Source organism: Anopheles ziemanni, chromosome 3 (genome assembly GCF_943734765.1).
Source record: "Anopheles ziemanni chromosome 3, idAnoZiCoDA_A2_x.2, whole genome shotgun sequence".
Classification (NCBI taxonomy): domain Eukaryota; kingdom Metazoa; phylum Arthropoda; class Insecta; order Diptera; family Culicidae; genus Anopheles; species Anopheles ziemanni.
The window spans coordinates 82,780,439-82,804,453 of NC_080706.1; the positions used below are offsets into that span (position 1 = coordinate 82,780,439).

General features: G+C 41.3%; 1 protein-coding gene across 1 annotated transcript in view; it reads right to left on the reverse strand.

Moving 5' to 3' along the window:
- The window catches only part of LOC131285637 (uncharacterized), a 43,992-nt gene that overhangs the window by 15,564 nt on the left and 4,413 nt on the right, over positions 1-24,015 (reverse strand). The window contains exon 2 of the mRNA XM_058314496.1: positions 21,362-21,481. Coding sequence (XP_058170479.1) covers positions 21,362-21,481 — 120 coding nt within the window. The remainder of the gene's footprint in view (positions 1-21,361; positions 21,482-24,015) is intronic.

Here is a 24,015-nt window from a genome sequence, read left to right on the forward strand (position 1 = left end):
GTGATATTCGGGGAGGTCTCATTTGCATTAATGTTTGTGATCGAATTACATACGATTTGCACGAGTAGCAATGGTACGGGAATGCACGAAAGATAAATACTTCGAAGCTGGTTTGGACTAAGTGCTACATTGATAAGGTTTGGCAGGAACCGAAAACAACTGATCGCAAAATCTGTCGCAATGCTACTTGAAAGATAGATTGATTTCAAGTTCACGAGGTGTGCATCTCGAGTGCAAACCTCATGGAGCATGTTATTTGTCAGCTGAAGACATTGTATGTTGGAAACTGCTCCAACGTTGTGCAAAGCAAAGAAAGAAACAAGAAATTTCTTAGGTACCGCTGTGGTGCGGAACCAAAACATTAGTCTTTTATTAAACGCTTATGTTTGCACACTGGCTCATCGCGCCCAAACGTGCCTTATTTAAAGCCTTCCACCGGCAAAGCCGACGCCAAGGGTCATCGCTCCTCTCGATCAGCCGATCCGTCAGTTGATCGATGAAGTTCCCTTTTGGCTTATCAATATCATTAGGCTGTCTGTTTTTAGCCGAATTGACAGCTGGCGTTAGAAGCAAAAGTGTTTCTAACATTGTAGATGGTCCAACTTCTCTACGCGCCCCAGACCACCGGTAAATTAGTTCCGGATTAAAACAAGCTCATTTAGATTCGGTGTTTTCCATTGCATAAAGTCTACCGAGTTCAAATTATTTTTAATTAGATGCATAAATCTGAGCGTATTGGAAGTCAAGAGCCCGGAAAAACTGTCTATATTGTTTGCATTCTGGTTAATGCCTTTAAATTTTCGATTCTAGATGGTACAAACGTGACGCTGTTAAAGATGACGTTAAGGGTTTTCAATTTGTCATTTTCTGCAAAATTTCGTCGCTTACTTTGCCCTATTCTGCTCGTGCCGGAAATTATGCGCGTTTGTTGCGTTGTGCATGAACATCATTTCATAATTTGTAGGTTAAAACGTGCCACCGACAATGCGAAGTGTCGATTCAGGAAAGTGACGATAACAGAATGGCTCTGCTTGGATCGAAGATCATCGATCGTACATTTTACATTGCTACACTGGAGTTTGAAGTCGTTCAGAAGTTCTACAATCGCAAAGCGCAACTGCATACTGTAATTGGTAAGAGAATTGGTGAAATGCTGTGGTAAAATGGTGAACAAACTATGCTTCTTTGATTGTGTCATCGTGAGAACGGTTTTACTTAAACGTATAACTAACTCTGCACTAAGCAACAAAATAATGTCTTGGGTTTTTAAAGCTTCAATTATAAATCACTACCATACGTAAAAAAACAAAATCTTCTTCGTTTGATCGAATTCTAAATTATGCAATGCAGTTGACTCGGCACGTTAAAATATTTAAATTTGCATTTCTTTATGAAATGCACGTTAGTTATTTCAGTAGAGTCGTTATTTTATTGCTTGGTGGTTTTTGTTATTGTGATAAAAAGTTGCCTTGAAGTAAAAGAGCTCCTGGTCCTATCTTTTTTTAAAGCGGTAAAATGCCTTTTTTCCGACGCATAATACTCTCCTTCAATAGCATTGCACATTTAACTTGTTTTATCTTGCTTTCTAACACATTCTACCGTTTCCCTTTCCTGCGGAGCTGTCCACGTACAATCGATTGGGTTGTTTTCCATTAGAAGAGCGATAACAGCAGGCGAAGTGGCATTAACATCGAAGCACGTGATTGAATTATTTCGCGCATCAACCTCCAACGATTGCACGGGAATATACGCTAGATTCAACTGCGTTATACGATTGTGGTGGATTTTCAAATATTTCAGTTGTGGCGGAAAACGTGTGGTGGTGACAAGAATGTCTGTCATATTATTTCCTCCAAGATCTATCGAACGCAACATCGACAGTGGTGCGAAATTACCGATGGATACGTATGGTATGCGGTTGTATTGCAATTCCACTACGGTCAAGTTCGTTAGAATTTGCAAACACTGCGGCAAGGTACGTAGATACAGCCGCTACCGGCCAGCTCTGTCGTACGCTCCTCGAACCTTGTCTTGTAAGCCCGATCGTTGGCTTCTGTGCCAATACGTTCAGCTTTCGCTCCGATTCGCTCGTCTTGTTCGTTGCTGAACAAGGTGACTAAACCAAGCTAAACAACTCGCGAAGGCTTATAGAGCATCACAGTCAAGGTGTATAGTTTTGGTATCAAACAAATAAAAAATCAAAGACCGTCGTAATGGCAGTAGAATTGACCAAATTGTGTATTTGTTAAAGATTTTTTCAAGTGATTAATGATGCGTATGAAAATTATTACTTCGATCAATTCTACTGCCATTACGACGGCCATTATTTTTTTATTTTTTTGACACCAAAACTATACACCTTGACTTTGATGCTCTATAAACCTTCGCGAGTTGTTTAGCTTGGTTTAGTCACCTTGTTCAGCAACGAACAAGACGAGCGAATCGGAGCGAAAGCTGAACGTATTGGCACAGAAGCCAACGATCGGGCTTACAAGACAAAGTTCGAGGAGCGTACGACAGAGCTGGCCGGTAGCGGCTGTAATTGTATCCTACTATCAGAGACGCCAGGTTCGGAACACGCCAATCGCAGAAGTCTAAAGAGGTCAGCCTGTTGCCGTTTAGATTAAGATATTCTAGTGTAGGTGAAACCATATTTCCAATGAGGTACTGTATTTTGTTTGATGAGAGATTTATGTCGTGTATTTGTGGAAAGATGTTGAAATACGCCAAATCAATCGCAGGGTAAAGATTGTGCGAAATATCTAAGCTAATCATGTTGATAAAGCAATCCGTGAGTTTTTTGTCAGTGTACATGAATTGAAGCTTGCTATGTTTAATGCTTAGTTTGTGCAGTTCCTTCGAGTGGCAGAAAGTAGCCAAATCTAAGTGTAGGATTTCTGATTGCGCAATATCCAGCGAGAATAGTTTTGTTAGTCGACCGACCGTTTCGGGTACGCTCATAAGGTTGCTGTATTGAATGTTCAAATGAATCAATTCATCATTTTCCTCGAAACGAATTTCTCTCAGTCCAGTGCGCGATATCTGAAGAGTGGCGATACTGCATGCTCGCGTAAGCGTGATTTTCTGCAAGTATTTCGATTGTTGTACGTAAACCCATTGTAAACGATGTTTTCTTAACCCATCCAGTATTGAACCGCCGACGTGCGGCACCTTTAGGTTTTTGAAGACCACGGTTTGGGTGTCGTCTGGTAGGTACTGGTACAGGAAGGTCTCAGACGCGGACTGTAGATCACTTATCGTGCAGGCGGATAGTTCACACTTGAGTCCGAAAGCGTTGAGTGGTTCGGCATTGATCAAGAGGAGCATCAGGCTGTAATCGTCGGACAAGATGTACATTGGCGTGCACATAACAATTTCACTCTTATATTTATTACCCGAAACGAACCATTTTAAAGAAACGTTCAGACACTTCATTGTTGAAACAAGTAGAAACAGATATTTCACGAAGCACGGTTAAGGACATACGATTGGATGCCAAATAAACGTCCTATATATAAGCTGTGACTGTTCACTAAAAAAGAAGGATTTTGTGTGATTAAAAAACAATTTGCGGCTGATACATATAATCCCAATTAGAAAGATATGATGAGCTATAGGGAAACTAGTATAAGCGAAATTTAATTTAGAAAATGAATATCATTTCCTCAATATGAGAATTTAATTTTAATGAGATTGAAGTTGTGGGAATTTCTAGTTAATTTATCAGACGTTCCATCTTTTCTCAGAGCTTTGCAGAGTATGTCAGAAGAGTAATCTAACGCTTGGGTGATTGCCATCTATGTTGTTCGACATTAAGTTATTTTGGTAGGTTTGAGGAGAAACGTTCTGTTAGCAGAGGCGGATCATAGAGTAAGCAAACTAAGCAGCAGCTTGGGGCTCTGAATTTTCGAGTGCCTTGTACTTTTTACTCGCATATTTTCAAATATTTAATGTTTGAATAGTTTAGAGATCAAATGCGTGATGAGTAAGTGAATTTACTTTCAAATGAAAGCAAATGAAGAACATGAAAATGTGAAAATTATGCAATTGAACTATCTTAATTAAGTTTTGATTAAGAAAAGGACATCAAACGTCACATTTTTTTTTGTATTAAAATATAAAAAATTGCTGTATTAACATGTAGAACAGAGATCAGTGTAAAGATTGAATCAAATGAGAGGAAAATTCTCAGAAGCGTTTGATGATACTGGCCATGGATTAGCAAAAGTAATGCTCTACACATTTCTAAATATATTTGTAACGTTTGCGTTAAAGAAAATAAAAAAAATTCATCGGTAATAAGACAAAAGTAAGCCAAGCTCATTGAATGAAATAAATGTTATTGTAAAATTACATCTTTAAAGTACCTCCAAAAAATATTCCGACGGCCATTAAGCCGACCTTACGGTCCTTGGCCAAAACTTTAGCCATAGCCGACAAAAACAATCATGTAAGGATGTTTTTCAGTTTTTGTGAGGCATTCATGACCAAATATTACTCCGTTTGGACTTTAAAATATTTGGATAGGTCCTACCTTTAAGTGTTGTCAATGTTTTTTTGATTGGTTGTAGTTGAGAGGCATAAGGAGGGTTAGCAGTGTGGGGTATATCAATTATATTTGACCCGTTCAACTTCTCCGATGCTCTTTGACCATGATTTACCGTGGCCAGGTATGTCCAAACCACTGAATCGTACTCTTTAAGATGTTTTCTCATAAAACATCTCGTTTCTTAATTCCGGAAGGCACTGAACACTATAAATTCTCCATACGCCCGAAGTCTTGACAGTAAGAACAGTGACTTTGTGAAAATCCTTCTCGCTGGTTTTCAGCCACGATATGGCGTTGTGTGGAAGTTTAGGGACCCCAAAACATTTTAAATATATTGTAACAAGCTTCAAGAGCAACATAAAGTACCAGGGTTTTTTACTACTTGTCGCCGTCTGGCTTTAACTAATCTTTGGTCACGGGGTCCACGTTAAAGCTGGATGTTTGAACATATAATCAAACGTAGTTGGTTTTATGTTTTAACTACGGCAAATTCAATTTAAATGATCCAGTTGTCACTTGTTCTAAATTTAAAAGAAATGCTACTTTTTATGTAGCTTTCAACAGAAAGTTGCTTGTGTTTTACATTTTTGCATGATAAGTCGTTAAAATTTGTCTATTTTTTAAAGCAAACTTTAAGTGCTTCATTGATAAGGTTTGGTGGGAACCGAAAACAACTTATCGCAAAATCTGTCATAGCTAATTGAAAGATAGATTGATTTCAAGTTCACGAGGTGTGCATCTCGAGGGCAAACCTCATGGAGCATATTATTTGTCAGCTGAAGACATTGTAGATGGTCCAACTTCTCTAGGTCTAAGTTGAAGCTCACGATTTTAATTAATTTATCAAACATACTCCCGTTCACCAATTTTACCAGATTGTTTGACACGTCTAACAGAGCTATTTTTATATCGCGAAATGCGGTATTCAAAATGTCCATTAAACGAATTTTATTGTATTTTATTATTGCAGTGTCATCGTGAATTCGTGAAAAATGGGTTGTTTATATGTGATTGAACGATATTCATTCTGGTTCTTTTTCTTCTTCTTCTTGGCGTAACGACCTCTTGGTCATGCCTACCCGTTAAGGGCTTACGAGACTTGTTTCCCTGTTGTAGTACGTGGATAGTCAGTCCTCTCGTACAGGGGAGGGTCCGGTCTCGGTTGGGATTCGAACCCACGCCGTCGAGGTGGTGAGCCCCGACGCTTATGGGCCGATATTCTAACCGGCGCTACCGCTCGGCTGTCGCGGACCCCCTTCTGGTTAATGCCTTCAAATTGTTCAACTCCAGGATGTACGAACGTTCGGAAATTGTAATGCTTAGCACAGTTTTAGCGTTGTGCATGACATTATTTCATAATTTGCAGGTTAAAACGTGCCATCGACAATGCGGAGTGTCGATTCAGGAAAGTAACGATAACAGAATGGCTCTACCTTGGATCGAAGATCAACGATCCTACATTTTACATTGCTACACTGGAGTTTGAAGTCGTTCAGAAGTTCTACAATCGCAAAGAGCAACTGCATGCTGTAATTGGTAAGAGAATTGGTGAAATGTTGTGGTCAAATGGTGAACAAACTATAAAAAAAAAACAAAGTACAATTATAAATTAATTTGATGTGCTCAACATTGTTAACGAAACAGCAAAAACTGCACATTTAAACGATGGCTAATCATTTGATCAATTTTAAAATTTTGCAATGCAGTTGACCCAGCTATTTATTTCATTAGAGTCGTTCGTTTATTGCTTGATGGTTTTTGTTATTGTGATAAAAAGTTGCCTTAACGTAGAAGAGCTCATGGTTCTATCTTTTTGTAAAGAGATAACGTTTTTCCGGCCAATTATACTCTCCTTGAATAGCATTGTACATTTAACATATTTCATTTAGCTTTCTAACACATTCTACCGTTTCCCTACTCAGCGGGACTTACCACGTACATTCGATTGAATTTTTTTACATTAGAAGGGCCAAACCAGCAGGCGAAGTGGCATTAACATCAAAGCACTCCAACGATTACACGGGAATAAACGTTAGGTTCAACTGCGTCATGTGATTGTGGTGGATATTCAAATATTTCAGTTGGGGTGGAAAACGTGTGGTGGTGACAAGAATGTCTGTCATATTATTTCCTCCCAGATCGAACAATATCGACACTGATCCGAAATTACCGATGGTCACGTAGGGTATGCGATTGTATTGCAATTACACTACGGTTAAGTTCGTTAGAATTTTCAAACACTGCGGCAAGGAACGTAGATAATTGTTTCCTACCAAGAGCATTGCTAGGTTCGGAACATGCCACTCGCAGAAGTCTAAAGAGGTCAGCCTGTTGCGGGCCAGATTCAGATATTCTAGCGTTGGCGAAACCATGATTCCAATGAGGTACTGTATTTTGTTTGATGAGAGATTTATGTCGTGTATTTGTGGAAATATGTTGAAATTCACCAAATCAATCGCAGGGCAAAGATTGTGCGAAAAATCTAAGCTAATCACGTTGATAAGGCAATCCGTGAGTTTTTTGTCAGTGTATAGGAATTGAAGCTTACTATATCTAATGCTTAGTTTGTGCAGTTCCTTCGAGTGGCAGAAAGTAGTCAAATTTAAGTGTTGGATCGCCGATTGCGCAATATCCAGCGAGAATAGTTTTGTTAGTCGACCGACCGTTTCGGGTACGCTCATAAGGTTGCTGTATTGAATACTCAAATTGATCAATTCATCATTTTCCTCGAATCGAATTTCTCTCAGTCCAGTGCGCGATATCTGAAGAGTGGCGATACTGCATGCTCGCGTAAGCGTGATTTTCTGCAAGTATTTCGATTGTTGTACGTAAACCCTTTGTAAACGATGTTTTCTTAACCCATCCAGTATTGAACCGCCGACGTGCGGCACCTTTAGGTTTTTGAAGACCACGGTTTGGGTGTCGTCTGGTAGGTACTGGTACAGGAAGGTCTCAGACGTGGACTGTAGATCACTTATCATGCAGGTGGTTAGTTTACACTTGAGTCCGAATGCGTTGAGTGGTTCGGCATTGATCAAGAGGAGCATCAGGCTGTAATCGTCGGACAAAATGTACATTGGCGTGCACATAACAATTTCACTCTTATATTTATTAACTGAAACGAACCATTTTAAAGAAACGTTGAGACACTTCATTGTTGAAACAAGTGGAAACAGCTATTATACGAAGCACGGTTGAGGACATACGATTGGATGCCAAATAAACGTCCTATATATAAGCTGTGACTGTTCACCGAAAAAAGAAGGATTTTGTGTGATTAAAAAACAATTTGCGGCTGGTACATATAATCTCAACTAGCGAGACATGTTACGCTGTAGGGAAACTAGTATAAGCGAAATTTAATTGAGAAAGTTGACATCGTTTCCACAATGTGAGAATTTAGTTTTAATGTGTTTGAAGTTATGGGAGTTTCTAGATAATTTATCAGACGTTCCTTTCTTTTCTCAGAGCTTTGCGGAGTATGTCAGAAGAAGAGAGCTACTACAGGGGTATTACGGTTCTGAATACCGCGTACAAAATATTCTATACGCTGACGAGACCTATACGCTGACGAGATAGTAGGAAACTATCACAGAGGATTTCGCAGAGGGATCAACTACAGATCAGATCTTCACAATACGACAAGTCCTGGAGAAGATGGCAGAAGATCAACAAAATATTTAAAAACTCTTTATTAACTATTCCGGCTAAATTAATCAGACTTGTAAAAATGGCCAAGACCAACGTCAGGTTAAGGTGGATGGAAATCTCTCAAGTTCCTTTGCTACCACCAAGGAACTGCGCCAAGGGGATGGATTTGCCTGCATACTCTTCAACCTAGCGTTAGAGAAGGCCATCCGAGACTCATAGATGGAAACTTCGGGGACCATCTTCTATAAGTCAATCCAGATCCTGGCATATGCTGATGATATTGATATTATTCGCAGAAGATTCTCCTACGTAGAAGAAGCATAAGTGAAATTTCAGCAGCGACAACAACATTAAGAATGAAGTTCGCACTAGGTTGCTGACAGACAACCAGTCATATCACAGCCTGAGAATTCTCTTCCACTCGCGATACCTAACAAGACAGTCGAAGCTGGGACTGACATTCATAGTCCCAAATCTGACGAAACCCTCTTAGCCGTGTTCGAAAGAAAGATGCTCAGGAAGATTTCTTTGTTGGTTATGTAGTTCGCTTAATACACTCCTCCTTTATTACATGTACAGAACAGACCTTAGACTGGCCTAACTAGACTAACACAATGTGTTGGTGACTTTGCCGCCTTTCTTCACAACGAGGCCATTTTTGTAAAAAGTTACTGTGCCGTCCTTACCACACAACTTGCTTACAGACAGGAGACTTCCTATCAGTGATGGCACATGATACACATGTTTCAGCCACACAAAGATGTCCTTATCATTTCCATTTCTGGCACGAAACTTAGCAGGTCCAAACCCTGCTGCAGATGTTTTCACTACCTGAGATGAGATGTTGCTCCTGAATCGAAGATCCACGACGCAGAGCAATTCTCCTGTTCAGATCTAGCTCCCAAAAACACTTCTACTTCTGCATTTCCAACCACCAAAAGCGTCTTATGTTCAAATGATCTGCTTGTAGATTGGTCATCCGCCTTTTTCGATAATCGATCCTTTTCTAGCTTCCAACAGTAGCGCCGAATATGCCCTTCTGTACTGCAATAATGGCAGAGATTTTTCTTCTTACATTCTATAAGCTTCCCTTTCACGAACTGCAAGTTCAAGTCCTCTTTTGGTCGGCTTTCTAGAGTGGTGATCAAAGCGACATACATCAGGGATCAGGCTTCTCATTTTTCACAACGTCGAGCAATCCTTCCATGGTTAGCAACAACTCCAGTCGAAAACGCCAGATTTCATAATTGAAATCATTCAACTTTTGAATCGAAAAACTCGTGTCCACCATTTTTACGCTCGCGATCCTAACTAGACTGACAGACTACAGAAGAGGCCAACAGACATACGGGTACAGCACGGACTACGATCGGATAAAATCCGTTCGAATCGAGTTGTCAAAGGTCACTCACGTTGAAAAGCGCGGGCAAATCTGGCTGTCAAGTTTCACTCACCTCCTCTCAAATGTGTTCATTTTACCTGCCATTTTGAATATGAACGTAATGAACTCTTTTCGCAAATCCGTTCGTTCCCGTTTGTATGGGAAGAAATCCGCGAGGTTTTAAGCCGCGGATTCTTAACGAATTCGTACATTTGAGGGTTCTTATTGAAAAAAGAGTGTTAATCGCTTTTCTGAGGATCCTGTTTGTAGGTTTTTATGAATTTATCATCATTTTGTGTAATTATTGTAATAATTACCAACGAATTCGTTTGAAAAGAAACAATCATCCACTTCATGGAAACACTTGAGCGCCTTAGGTATAAACGAAGCTGGAGGCTTCAAAGGAACCTTTGAACATATAAGGTATAAACGCACAGAGTTCATTTTTCACCGACCGTCGAACGGATTTTATCCGATCGTAGTCCGTGCTCTACCCGATAATTATAAAACAGACTTAGAATAATACTTGCTGCATTTTCAGCACAGTCTACTAGATAACTATAGACTACTAGATTGTTGAAAATGTAATCGATAACTCCACATTCTGGCCCCGTTTGTGACGAGGAACAATGGAGGAGCCGATATAATGACGAACTCTACTAGCTGTACGGAAACCTCAGTGGATTAGACTCGTCAGACTCCGGTGAGCTGGCCATGTCATGCGAATGACACCGGACGACCCGTCCTTTGATGCTGTCCCCAAGGACAGAGCAGGCATGGTAGACCTAAATTGCGCCACCAATAAAGTTGAGCGATTTCGGATGGAACTTCGTGAGACCAAGGTCGCTCTGCGATTGTAGCGCCACATAAGCAAGTAAGTGGGGGTCCGCGACAGCCGAGCGGTAGCGCCGGTTAGAAAATCGGTCCATGAGCGCCGGGGCTCACCACCTCGACGGGGTGAGTTCGAATCCCAACCGAGACCGGACCCTCCCCTGTACGAGAGGACTGACTATCCACGTACAACAGGAAAACAAGGCTCGTAAGTTCTTAACGGGTAGGCATGACCAAGAGGTCGTTACGCCAAGAAGAAGAAGAAGAAGAAGAAGAAGAAGAAGAAGAAGAAGAAGTAAGTAAGTTTATAAAATGGACATTAGTGTCGTTATTTTATTGCTTCATGATTTTTGCGATAGTGATAAAATTTGCCTTGACGTAGAAAAAGTCATGGTCCTATCTTTTTGTAAATTAATAACATGCTTTTTTCCGATGCATTTTCCTTCAATAGCATTGCACATTTAACATGTTTTATCTTGCTTTCTAACACATTCTACCGTTTCCCTTTCCTGCGGAACTGACCACGTACAATCGATTGGGTTGTTTTCCATTAGAAGAGCCATAACAGCAGGAGAAGTGGCGTTAACATCGAAGCACGTGATTAAATTATTCTGCGCATTAACCTCCAACCATTTCACGGGAATAAACGTTAGGTTCAACTGTGTTATGCGATTGTGGTGGATTTTCAAATATTTCAGTTGGGGTGGAAAGTATGTGCCGTTAAGAAGAATGTCTGTCATATTATTTCCTCCCAGATTGATCGAATGCAACATTGACAGTGATGCAAAACTATCGATGGATACGTAGGGTATGCGATTGTATTGCAATTCCACTACGGTAAAGTTCGTTAGAATTTTCAAACACTGCGGCAAGGTACGTAGATAATTGTATCCTACCAAGAGCATTTCTAGGTTCGAAACACGCCAATCGCAGAAGTCTAAAGAGGTCAGCCTGTTGCCGTCTAAATTCAGATATTCTAGCGTTGGTGATACCATGATTCCGATGAGGTACTGTATTTTGTTTGATGAGAGATTTATGTCGTGTATTTGTGGAAATATGTTGAAATACGCCAAATCAAACGCAAGGTAAAGATTGTGCGAAACATCAAAGTGAGTCACGTTGATAAGGCAATCCGTGATTTTTTCGTTGATGTATATGAATTGAAGCTTGCTATGTGTAATGCCTAAAATACGCAGTTCCTTCGAGTGGCAGAAAGTAGCCAAATCTAAGTGTTGGATCGCCGAACGAGCAATATCCAGCGAGAATAGTTTTGTTAGTCGACCAACATTTTTGGGTACGCTCATAAGGTTGCTGTAATGAATGTTTAGATAAATCAATTTATCATTTTCCTCAAATCGAATTTCTCTCAGTCCACTGCGCCGTATGCGAAGAGTGGCGATACTGCATGCTCGCGTAAGCGTGATTTTCTGCAAGTATTTCGATTGTTGTACGAAAACCATTTTTAAATTATGCTTTTTTAACCCATCCAGTATTGAACCGCCAACGTGCGGCACTTTAAGGTTTATGAACATCACGGTTTGGATGTCGTCTGGTAGGTACTGGTACAGGAAGGTCTCAGACGTGGACTGTAGATCACTTATCGTGCAGACGGATAGTTCACACTTGAGTCCGAAAGCGTTGAGTGGATCGGCATTGATCAAAAGGAGCATCAGGCTGTAATCGTCGGACAAGATATACATTTTCACACACATAACCATCTCACTCGTATATTTATTAACCGAAACGAACCATTTTAAAGAAACGTCGAGAAACTTCATTGTTGAAACAAGTAGAATTGAAAAAAAACGAAGCACGGTTGAAGACGTACGATCCCTACGAAAACTCCTATTTATATAATCTACGACTGTTCACCAAAAAAAGAAGCAAGAATGTTTTACGTGTTTAAAAAGCAATTTGTGGCTATTTCAGATTATCTCAATTAGAAAGAGATGATGAGCTTTTGCGAGAAGCAGTAGCTAAATTTAATTTGCTAGGTGAACATTATTTTAGTAATAAGAGAATTTAATTTTGATTTCACAACCGGAAATGTGGGCATACCTAATTCAGTTATCACACGTCCCACCTTTTCCCAGAACTTTGCAAAATATTAAAAGTATTTTAAACCCTTGGGTGATGTCGATCGACAGTATATTAATTTGGTAGGTTTGAGGTGAAAAGTTCAGTTGCGTTTTATTTGAATAGAGTTATATTTTCTATTGCAGTACTAGAAGAAGGTTTTAAGAGCGTTTTAGGTGACGCAATACGATTCGCCCCTAGAACATTAGCGTACTTGTTTCTCCACAGAAACACATGCCTGAAGTTTTATACTTCTTCTTGGCTTCAACTTTGGAAGTAAATTCATCCTTTTTTCGACAGCATCGATTCCACACACACAAACGTACTCATCCGTCAATGGGTACCTAAGTTTGGTACGTGTCATTGGAGATGGACACGTCCGGTGAACCCGCGCGAAGTTGTCACTATCGGGCCGTAGATAGGCAGTCCCCGGACGACACAACATTAATCTTATCGGGCTCACATTCGCAGCACGCACGTCGCGCACGCCACTACTTATGCGAAAGTGTTTTTTTTTTGTTCTCATTCCCACAAGAAACCTAGACATCGACGAACAAAAAAGGCTATTAAAAGTCCCCGAACTTATGGCCCCGCAACACGATTTTGGAAACTCAACCTCATCAAGCCACTGGGCTGCACTAATTGGATCGGATATTGAGCAGTTAATTGGTTTCTAGCGAGCGCCAACTTTGTACCTGAAGTTAGTACTATCAAGGTGGCCATTTTGTGCTCACAGTTTGCGTCGGTCTCCAGGACACGACTACTTAAGGGTATGACCTTGAGCGCGTGTTTCACGAACCTGCACTTGTCGTTGCTGCTCGCTGGACATGTCACCTTTGCCCACGTCCCACGTCCCCGGAACACCGCGTTTGGAGAGCGACAGAGGACTACCACTCTTCGCCACCGATGTTGAGTGCCGCCTACATTCACCACCCCGTCGAAGGTTGATCGAATAACTGTCCTATAACACCTAATTACTTTAGCTTCACACAACCGATGGTGTTGACTGAAAAACTAAGACACATTTTCACACGCAAAACACGAACACACACACACACACATACCGGAAGCAGATTCTTTCCCGAGTTCCCGCCAGTGTTGGCCGGAAGGAAACAATTACAACAAGTGCAATTCAATTGTGCCCGCGAAGGAGTTCTTCTCGCGGAAGACGAACCGGTTCGCTACACTGATGAGGGTGCGCGCGCGACGAATCATAACTTCCCTCTTTTTCTTGTGGAGGTTTTTTCGGCAGCAGAAATTAAGAAAACGATACACGGTACGATTTTTGAATGGGAAAACCCCCAGTGTGGCCCTACGGTGAGTAGTGAGTCGGTTGAGCTACTTGAGCAGACTGGCCCGCGGACCAACCCGATCGAAGTGCGGATCGGCTTTTGCCAAACCTCAGCACCAAAAACCCACGGTGCGAAAGTTTCTGCACCGACGACCGATCAAAACCGGACTGGCGTACTCGGGGGGCAGGCAGTGGAGGGTGCTCGCCAACAACGGAATCTAACCGCCCAACGCCATGTTCCGACCGGCTGGACGAAGTTGGCTCGAAGTCGGCTGCTATGTTTTGCTGTAATGTTTGCGGCTTTGGAATGTTAATCAAGCCTCCGTTCGGCCTGTGTTCGATATGGAAATCGTACGCGAAGGCCGTCTACGATAAGTAGGTTTTTTTTGGTTCCGTTTTCCCTTTTCCATTTTCCACGCTGTGCACTGCCGTCGGAGGTGCAACAAAGAGTGGTATGCACTTGCAGCCGATGCATCGCCATTGAAACTCTCGTTCCACCTAATGACCGTCTGAGCCAGTGGTGTCGTCTCGTCAAACAGGTGCAGCTTGTTCGGCGAGGGACTGACACACTCGGAAACCGGGTGGGAGGAAAGTGAAATTATCAAATGAACCATGCAGTGTACGGTGATGGCGGCGGGACTGTGGATCGGTCGGCAAAACACTCACCGGACACGTTTGACCGGACCAACGAAATTACCGGCACACAAGGGCCGAAACGCACGCAGCCAGTCTCTGGAGAGTCGCGTGGATGCAACCATCAGTGATTGGAATTATTGCACAGTGAGCACAGCGTGAGGGATTTTGTGAGCTTTTTTCTTCGTTTTCTTTGGGAGTATCTGATATGAAGGTTCGTGTAATGTGAAGTCACGAACAACATTAAACAGCACCAATTATTAAGCAGAATTGAAAATGTACTTACGCAATATGCAAAAGTTTAAGTTCAATTGAATTAAATGTGCGTAACGTTTACTGTTTATTACTAATATCCACCACAAGGCAGATGTCACGCGATTCGACCGGTGAATCAAGTGTGATAATTTTTTTTTTTTTACATATGGTAGTGATGAGAAGAAGGAATAGCTTCTCATGAATCCATCTGCTCTCTAGTTCATATGATCTGATCTGATCCGAAAATATGAGAGCAAATGCTCTATTGTGATGCTACTGACGCCATTACCCATAGTATGGTATTGGAGTATAATTATGCTCGATCTGAACCGTTCTTTGGCTGAGAGCAAATGATCCAATCTGTTCCCGAAATTTTGGAGTTTTATCATAACTACATTGTGGTACGTGTTTATAATGAATGTTTCTTCATTTTGTTGCAGTTGATACCCATGCGTTAACTTTCAATTTGATTCACACGGAACAACCATTTTTTTTTTTTTTTTTTTTAAGTGGCACGACATCCCCTAGTGGGACAAGGCCTCCCTCCGAAGAGAGTTTGTGTGACCGAAAGACGGTATATTATAGATCGGTGGTCAGCCGTTCGTAATACCGGAGGGTGCCAGACTCGAGATTCGATCCCACACCTGTGGTGTGGTGTTTCCTCGCGCTACCGCTGCGCCATGGACACCCCCAACAACCATTTTAGTTAAGTCAACTTTTTCAATTTGTTTTTGGCGATTATTCTAAGATGAGCTCTATCGCCTCACAGTGGAGTCGGTGAGGTAATAATTTGAATTTTACCATACGGAAAAAGTCAATTCTTATAAAATTGGAGTTATATTTATAAAGTTGCTGGTTGGTTAGAAGATAAACAGATCACATTGTTACATTGTTTTTAATGTCTGATTAATAATGATTGAATACTTGAACCAGTAGATAAAAAAGGAGTCAAATATATTTTACCAACGTTGAGCTTTTAATTTGAATCCAATTTTTGACATAAACAAAACCAAATACCCACCGTTGCGCCCATAGTGCAGTAGTATCTCTGCGATTGCACCGCGGGAGCTCGCGGGGTTGGCGGGTAATGGGCAATTAGATGTGCAGCAGATCGAATGGGATCGAGTATGAAAGGGGGAAAAGATAGAAAGGGAAAAAAATGTGGAAAAACAAACGCAGAGATCCCAATTAAGAGACCCCCTCCACCTTTCTATCGACGACCAGAGATCGTTGGTGAAAGGCGCCCAATCATGGCTTGATTTGAGCCTATGCAGATTGATCAGCGATGCAGTCAATTATTAGTAGCCGCGGTAGCAGCGGCACAAAGGGCAGGAGAGCCGGAGGCGGGAGGATGAAAAGAAGTAGCGAAACGGAAGGCAACCCCCGGCGGTGGGTGAAAACCCGCACACGCCGAGCCATTTCCATTTCCACTTTGCCGCTTCCTTCCCGGCGGTGGGGTTGTGCAATCATAATGTGAACCATTGCCGGTGTTATTAGTCAGTGATTAGAAAGCTTCCATTCCTCCGAGAGCAATGATATTGGAAAAAGTGTTTGAAAGGTGGAAACCACGTAGAGCACGCAAATGAACTCATACGGAAAAACTGGTTTATCGCCTGATACCATCGGACGCTGATAAGCGAACCGCATATGCAGATAAACGTTCCGGTTGATGAGCAGTGGGGCTTTAATCGAGCTGAAAAAAGTGGCCTGCATTTCGAAGCTATCCTCGAGTCATCAAACAGGTCCAATCGATTCGTCCACAGCGCAGTCAATGGAAACAGTCGACTCGGGGATAGTTTTTATAATAACTTATCGGTTTTTTTTGTTCGCATTCGTACCTGATTTGCATCATAAAAGAATCGTGTTTACTGAATGTCGACCGGTTTCGCGTTGTAAATGCGTGAACCAACACATCGGTCCGCATGTTTTGGGAGGAGGAGAGGCCCGCGTTCTTTCCAATATTTGCCACCGAGCTAAAAGCACTTTTCCAAACAATGCCAAAACCATTTATGTTTATTTAGCGAGCCCATTGTCATGTGGAGTTGCTGTGCGCAGAGAGTGAAACCGGTAGGCGCCAAGAGCAGTGAAAGGAAAAAAAACCGAGTGTTTTCAATGGCTTTTATTTTGAAGGAATTTTACTGGTTTGATGTGTGGATGTTAATGAGCGCTACCATAGAGGTATGTAAACTTATCATTTTACTTTCACTGAGTGTTTAATCTGTTGGGAATATATGTGATGTCCTCAGGTGTTTTATTTGAGAAAACGATAAGATTGATTTGAAAAATATTTATAGGCTTCCATCTTGCAAATAAAGGTAGCCAACAACAATGAGATTGTTTGATCATTTATTTATTAACATGTTTACAGTTTAGAATATAGGTAGGACAGCTTAATAGTGTACACTCAACACGAGATTGATAGTTTTTTTTCCTCAAAATTTTGCAAACTTAGTAGATAGCTGTTGATAGTTTGTTTAATCTAATGTAAATCAATAAGTTTCATTTTATGTTCGTTTTTTGGCCTGAAAGGCATATAAAACGAAGATAATATATAATCAACATAAACATGGTGGGCTACTTTTCTTTGTTATTTTGCTCCAAACAATATAAGAAAGGAAAGAGGCAAAGAAGAAAGAATAAAAGATCGTTATAACCATGATTTATCCTAATCTATTCCCGGAGATTTATGCCATATTGCATAACGTACATTACACGGTCTTCCTACAGGCCGGCACGTTCTGCGGAGTGTATCTTCCAGAGAAAGTGTAATTTTGTTATATCTCCCTGCCTTCCTGTCTTCACTCATCCTTTCCTCCCTGTGTTATTTTCTTTTCGTTCATCCCGGCGAATTTTGTACTTCTGAAAAAGTTATTGATCCCCAAACGACTAAGACTCCAATTACGAAGCCGTATCGCTCTTCGACATAAGGTGCTATGGTGGTGGTGAATCTTTGCCGACCGATACCAACGTATGGAAAATCGCTGTACGATTACGCTATTATTACTTTCATTTTCTTTTTCCATAGAAGAGTAGCCTCGCTGAACCTTGGGATTTTGGAGAGTAAAGAAAGAACGTAAATTATAATAGAAAAAAAAACGCTTCCTAGGCCCAACATTAGTTTGGACAAGTTGTAGCGGGAGGATTACCACACGATCAGCGCATGTAGGCCTTGTCAGTGCAACTCGTCTGGCGAGCTGTCAAAGTTACATGTTGTACGGCTACCCTTTGCTTTCTGGTTTCTTGGAGCTGAACTGCCGTCTTCGAAACGCCGCAAACGAAAAGTTGTGCAACGAAGGTTAGACTCTGTATGGCAGGAATAATCTTCTACGCTGTAGCAGACCTACCAAAGGGGTGTAGGTGTTAACGTTGCTTTTTTTTTTTAGTAACGTTTGAATATGAATTTTCTCTTTTTGCTGCAATCGACTGGAATGTCGGATGTTCAAGCCTGAACCACTTCAGGTTCGCGATTGCGCCCGAGTCCGGAAGGTGGTTGAAAATACACGTTTTGCAACACTTCCTCGCCGTGTCGATCGATCGAACAGACCTGGTACGCGTGCACAAAGAAGGAACAGCTTAGCATGCCCACGCCTAAGCAGTCTCTAGGCGGCCACTTGGAGGCGGCTTCAAGCAGTTTGCGGGAGGTCAACCTTCTTCGAGCTCTCCTTCAAAGGAGGTTGAATGTTTTCTATTGGCCAACTAGCGATGTCTGATTGATATTTACTGAGGCATACGCACCGAAAAGCGGAAGTTGATTGACAAATGAGCTGTGAGACTCGAAAATGTCACCACCAGCGTTCCCAGTTTGCCGGAGGTGTTTGCCCAAAAACTATCGTGGCGTTTCTCGAAATTGGCATGCAAATGAAGATCGTTCGCCTCTCGAAGCGGAATCCCACGTAATCAATCAGAAGCAGGTCCCAAGCAGGTCCCTCCTAGCCAAAAACGACCGTGCGATCAATCTCGCAGCATCGCCGTAGTAATTAAGACGTTAAATGGCTTCAAGCGCACCTGCGTCGGTCCCAAAGAGGCGTCGTTTGGCCGCACTCTCGGGCGCCATGTTTTTTCACGTGAAGGTCACCCGCGACGCGCCAGAAGGTGGGCCAGTTTTAATTGGCAGCTAAATTGAAAACCAACGCGTGCAGGTTGACTCTTTTTCTTTCCAACTTCGGGTGTTGAGCTTCGGATCCTATGTCGATGGACTGGAGGTGGTTGCCGTATAGTACAAAGTATATGCTGAGGGCAGACGATGTCAAACCCGATCGTAAGAGTAATCAATTATTCTGCCCACTCAGTTGGCGGAGATACCTTGTTTAGAAACGGCAAACCAGAGTTCGATTTAAAAAGGCGTCTAAACGCCAGAGTTTGATGGATTGCGCTCCACGCAGCCTGCGTGTGTAATTAAATAAAGAATCTTAAATTGAATTTGATTCTCTGTGATTATTTTGATCGAATCGTGGGTGGAGATTTGGTTTCACTTCAGGGATTTCGGAAAGGAATTCATTGTGAACGTTTGTGGGGGATATGTCTGAATAAACATAACTGTTCCAAAATTCGGGATGATTTTCTGGGAAGAGCTTTGCTAGTATGTATATCATATTTACTATACCGGTTAGCAGGTATTTTATCTCGAAATGTGCCATGAAATATGTGTGGAACGATATTCAAGAAATAGTTAAAATAATTATTTTACTGTTTTTGACAAATATTTTGAAGAAACAAGGATTTGAATAAAATTTTATATTATACATATGAAGCCTACAGTTTGATTGCAGTCTGCATATTATTCGTATATTCTGTTGCACAAGACGATAAAACAATCTCAATGTGTTCATTGGCAATTCACCTTTGCGTCAAACTCACTAGTTCGTTCAAAATGATAATATTGGACTGCATGTACCTTCCCTGTCCCTACACATGGGACAACAGATCTCACCACAGAAAGCACAAGCGGCCCAACGTCTGCGATGCATGTGGCTTTCAATTGCGTTTCATCAGAGTCAAATGTGGTATATTACTTCCACCAGGCTCCAGGCGGCCAGATGGCCAGAGATGTACGCCTCGGAGCTTACATCGTTGGCAGACAATTCGATATCCAACGCTGCCCACACCGATGTTTCATCCCGGCTGGCCAGCATTCCTAAGCGGCTTCTGCCCCAAACAACCGCCATACGTGCGCATGCAAATGTCGTAGGTTATTTGTGTAAATTCGTTATGACACTTGAGCGAACGGAATGGGCCACAACATTCCGTCGTGGCTCGGGGTGCATTCCGAGTGATTACAAAATCGAATGGCAACGGTGTGCGCCTTTCGCAATAACTGGCGCGCTCGGGGAGACAGAACGGACAGCCCATGTGTGGCCGGGTCGTCTGGGAAATATAGCCTATCGGTGTTGGACGTGCGGTCTATGAGAACAAAATTCTACGAAATTCAATCAAGATACATGATAGACAAACATTCATTTCAAAGCAGTACACGCCGCGTTGTTTCGCTGTTGAACCAATAAATTCAAATTAATCTTATGATCAGATGAATGAAATGTAACGAATTTGATTCAAATCTCATCAACAAAGGTAATTTTCGATGACCAAAATGGAACACTTAGCAAGTAAATTTGTTCATGAACGGGGAAAATAAACTGTACTGATGATAAAATAAAACCTCGTGTAACAAATTACAGTAATTAAATTGTGCCTAGCATCAGAAATTCATAGTAAACATAATAAATTTGATGAATTTTTTGGTAAAAGAATGAATTAATATTAATTCTTGCTGTGGCTGAAAATTGTATTGATAATTAAAAAATATCTAGATTTTAAAATCATTTGTGTTTGAATAGCCCCTTACATATTCCATACATAGTTCTAGTGTTATAAATTATCCTGCTTGAATTTTATTTAATTTTTGAAAAAAAAATCATTTCATTTCATTTCATATTCATATTTCTCCGTTGAAACGTTGCAACATGGTACAAAAGTAGTAGAACTTCAATACAAAAATCTTTATAAAGGAAAGTCACAAATGTCTTAAAATAACTCGATGATTAATTGGAAGATAAGAACTCAATAAAAATTAAACTTTTTTTTATATAATGATTTATTCCTCAGAACTATGATTGTCGTAGTTTGACATCTTCGAGGGATTTTTCAAAACTAACGATATTTAAACACGATCGGTGTTTACGAAATGTTAAGCCACCCTGAATCTCTTCAACTATGACGTTAAATCATGCTAAGTCATGCGGTTGGTCCGAAAACCGGAAAATACATTGTTCGCCTTGCGGCAAAATGCAGCAAGCGATCGGTCAGAACGGCTGCTCAACCTGCCCTGATGCAAACGAAACTGGCCAGCACCACCACCACCAGCACCGCGAGGAGGAGAACGTCGAACAGAAGCACCACACGCCCGATTATCGCCAATACCAACCAACCGAGCGCATTTCTGTAAAGGTCTACCGCACATTCCGCGGCGGAACATCCGAAACCGGTTAGCTTGGCTGACGTCTGGTGCTGGTAGGTTTCGAAATGAGCCCGTTAAGGGCAGAAAAAATCGCCCGCGAGTGAAGGAACCTGCCCCCTGCGAGTGACCTTGAACGTTTGGACGCTGCGGAACTTCCGTACCGTGAAGGCGAAAGAAACAACGAAACCCTTGCGTGGGGAAGGCAAAGGAGTCTCCACGGGACAGCCAGAAGTCACTTACCGTTTTTGCTCTCCTTGCAGGCAGCTGGGCGCGTGCGGGGCGGCGGAGGCGACGGGTCGTCCTCGAGGACCAGCGCCGGTACGGCGGTCACCACCCGAAAGCCGCCACCAAGCGTGGAACCTAGGGGGTGAAGGGTGAAACGAAGCGTGGTGACAAAACGGAAGGAGGTGTGCAAGCGGGTGCGCGATACTGTTGGCAGAGGGACAGGTGTTTACAGGTGGTTTGCAAGAGGTCAGAGGAAAAGCCAAGGAAAACCAACTCTAGCGAGGAAGCATGACTAAGAGGGTGTTTCTACAACTACTATTTCTACTGACAAACATCTGGAGGTGAATTAAGGGGTGGAAAACAGGCGGTGGTCAGAGCGCGGTGCATATGTGCGTGCTGGAGTTGCATAACTGGGTGGAAGTGTAAAGTGCAAACATCGGAAACCACACACATACACATAATGAAACATGACGCGCCCATTTGGAAGGACGCCAACTCTCGCGCGTCGCTTTTATCAAGATTTTCCGTTCACGCCACGAGCGCGAGATCTTTGGAGGCACCCTGCAACGATCGCGAGTTCGCGATAAGAGAATCAAAACGATCGTTAAAGGAAGACGTAAAACCGAAAGTGAATTTCAGTTTTTGGAGTACTTATAACTCGTTTTTCACGCCTGTTGAACAAAACCAAGTTCAAATGGCATTTGTCTTCACGACATGGCGTGATCCACCAAAGTTCGATGGAAAACTTAAATTTTTAGTTTCTAACTAACATATCTCTATTGCCAAATGTTTTGTATTTTTACATTTACAATTTAACATTATTTTCCCAACATTTATGTTGTTAAAAAACTTGTTTATGTTTTAAAGTTGGCAAACTATTTTGTTTGTATATAAAATGTTTATTGAACAGATCTTATCTAAATTTTATTAAACTGGTATCCGAAAAACCGAGATCAACCAAGAGACGATTGACTTTTTGTAAAATGGTTGTCCAACAATTATTTCAACAATTTAAATGACCATACTTGATTGTAATATCAAGTAGGTAAACAACAAGTATCCAAATTGATAATAAGGCTAAAATACAAAAAAAAAAAACTTACATTGAACCATCCCCAATCTTAAGTGACAGCTCCTACTCTTGTGTTATAAACATATTACAAATAGGGTAACGTAGTGTAGAGCTAGAACAAGTTATTTAATAGAAAAGAGATTAGATTATATTTTAAGATGTCAAAGAGTCGAATTTTTTATTCGGACGAGCACATTTTTTAAATATTCTAATAAACATGATTATAAAGATTATCTATCTATCTAGTATCTGGATCGCCATAAAATAAAATCAGTTACTATTTCAATAAATTGATAAAACAAACACTTTTTTAAATTTGTGCGTTTGAAATAATAAATTTTTATCAGTATTTTCCCTGTTTGGATTGTCTCCGGATAACCCATAGCGAGCAAGAAAATCGGATTGTGATAGTGAAAGGTAAAAACATGAAAACCTTGTGCGTCTGGTGTTTGGTGTGCTGTTAACGGCCACTCTCGCTTTCCGCGGTCGTTGGTTCACCGTAAGACTTTCCATCACAACAAACTCCTTCGGCACGATCGAGCGGTTGGGATGAAAGTTACTCCGCTCAGCTTCAACCGGGTGGAAATGATAATGATGATGCTTACGACCGCAAACGATCATCATAATCATCAGCTCGATGTGCGCGTACTAATGCTACCACGAACGATTAAGGTGACGAGTGGGACGTTCATTTCGATTGGCTTGATGATTGGTGAGCATTTTCTGCATATTGGAATTATTCAAGTGCACTGGGAAAAAGAGGGGAAATAGAGAGAGGGAGAAGAGGAAATTGCTGGGCGTCGATGATTAACACTAGAATACATTGCTTTGGAATATTGCCCGAATGCTTTTTAGCGGTCTTTTTAACCGCTTTTTTTAACACGCTATTTACACTTCGTTATTTATGAAGATTTTTCAAATCCGTTAACGGTTACTTTTACGTATATTTGTATGAACAAATGATGCCACAAATTGACTTTGAAGTTGAGGAGTTTTTAATTTTCCATAAGTTGTTTCTATCCTGTGCTTTGTTCCATTATTCCTTACGAGAGCGTTTCGATACATTACTATAAACATTGAAATTATGTTCATTATTTTTGAGGTTTATTTATGACATTATTTGTAATCAAAAAAATATTACTTAAGCTTTTAAATGTTGCGTGATGTATTAGCATTTCAGCGCACATGGTGTTGGGATTTGTATAATACATTTTGAAAAAATAAAAGCTGTAAAAAGAATTTAATTTTTACCATTTTGCTTTACGTCGAGCTATAATTATGAAGAGGTGCATCAAAAAACCAAAATTCAAAAAATATAGTCAACAAATATACTGAAAAGCAACCGTTTACAGATTAAAAAAAATCTTTACAAATAACGACGAGCGGTCAAAATTACTGCTGTTTGATTTCTAGTGTTAAAGCTCGTGTCGAAAGGACAACCCCCTCCCCCAATGTAACCACCGTGAAGCCAAGCAAAATGGCCCGTGGCACCCCGGGGGTGTCCGGGGGCGTCGGGAGCGAACCGAAGCAGATGCGTTTGCAGAGTTTAATCGGTTTCGGAAACATGGAAACCTGGCCACCCCATCGAAGGTGCGAA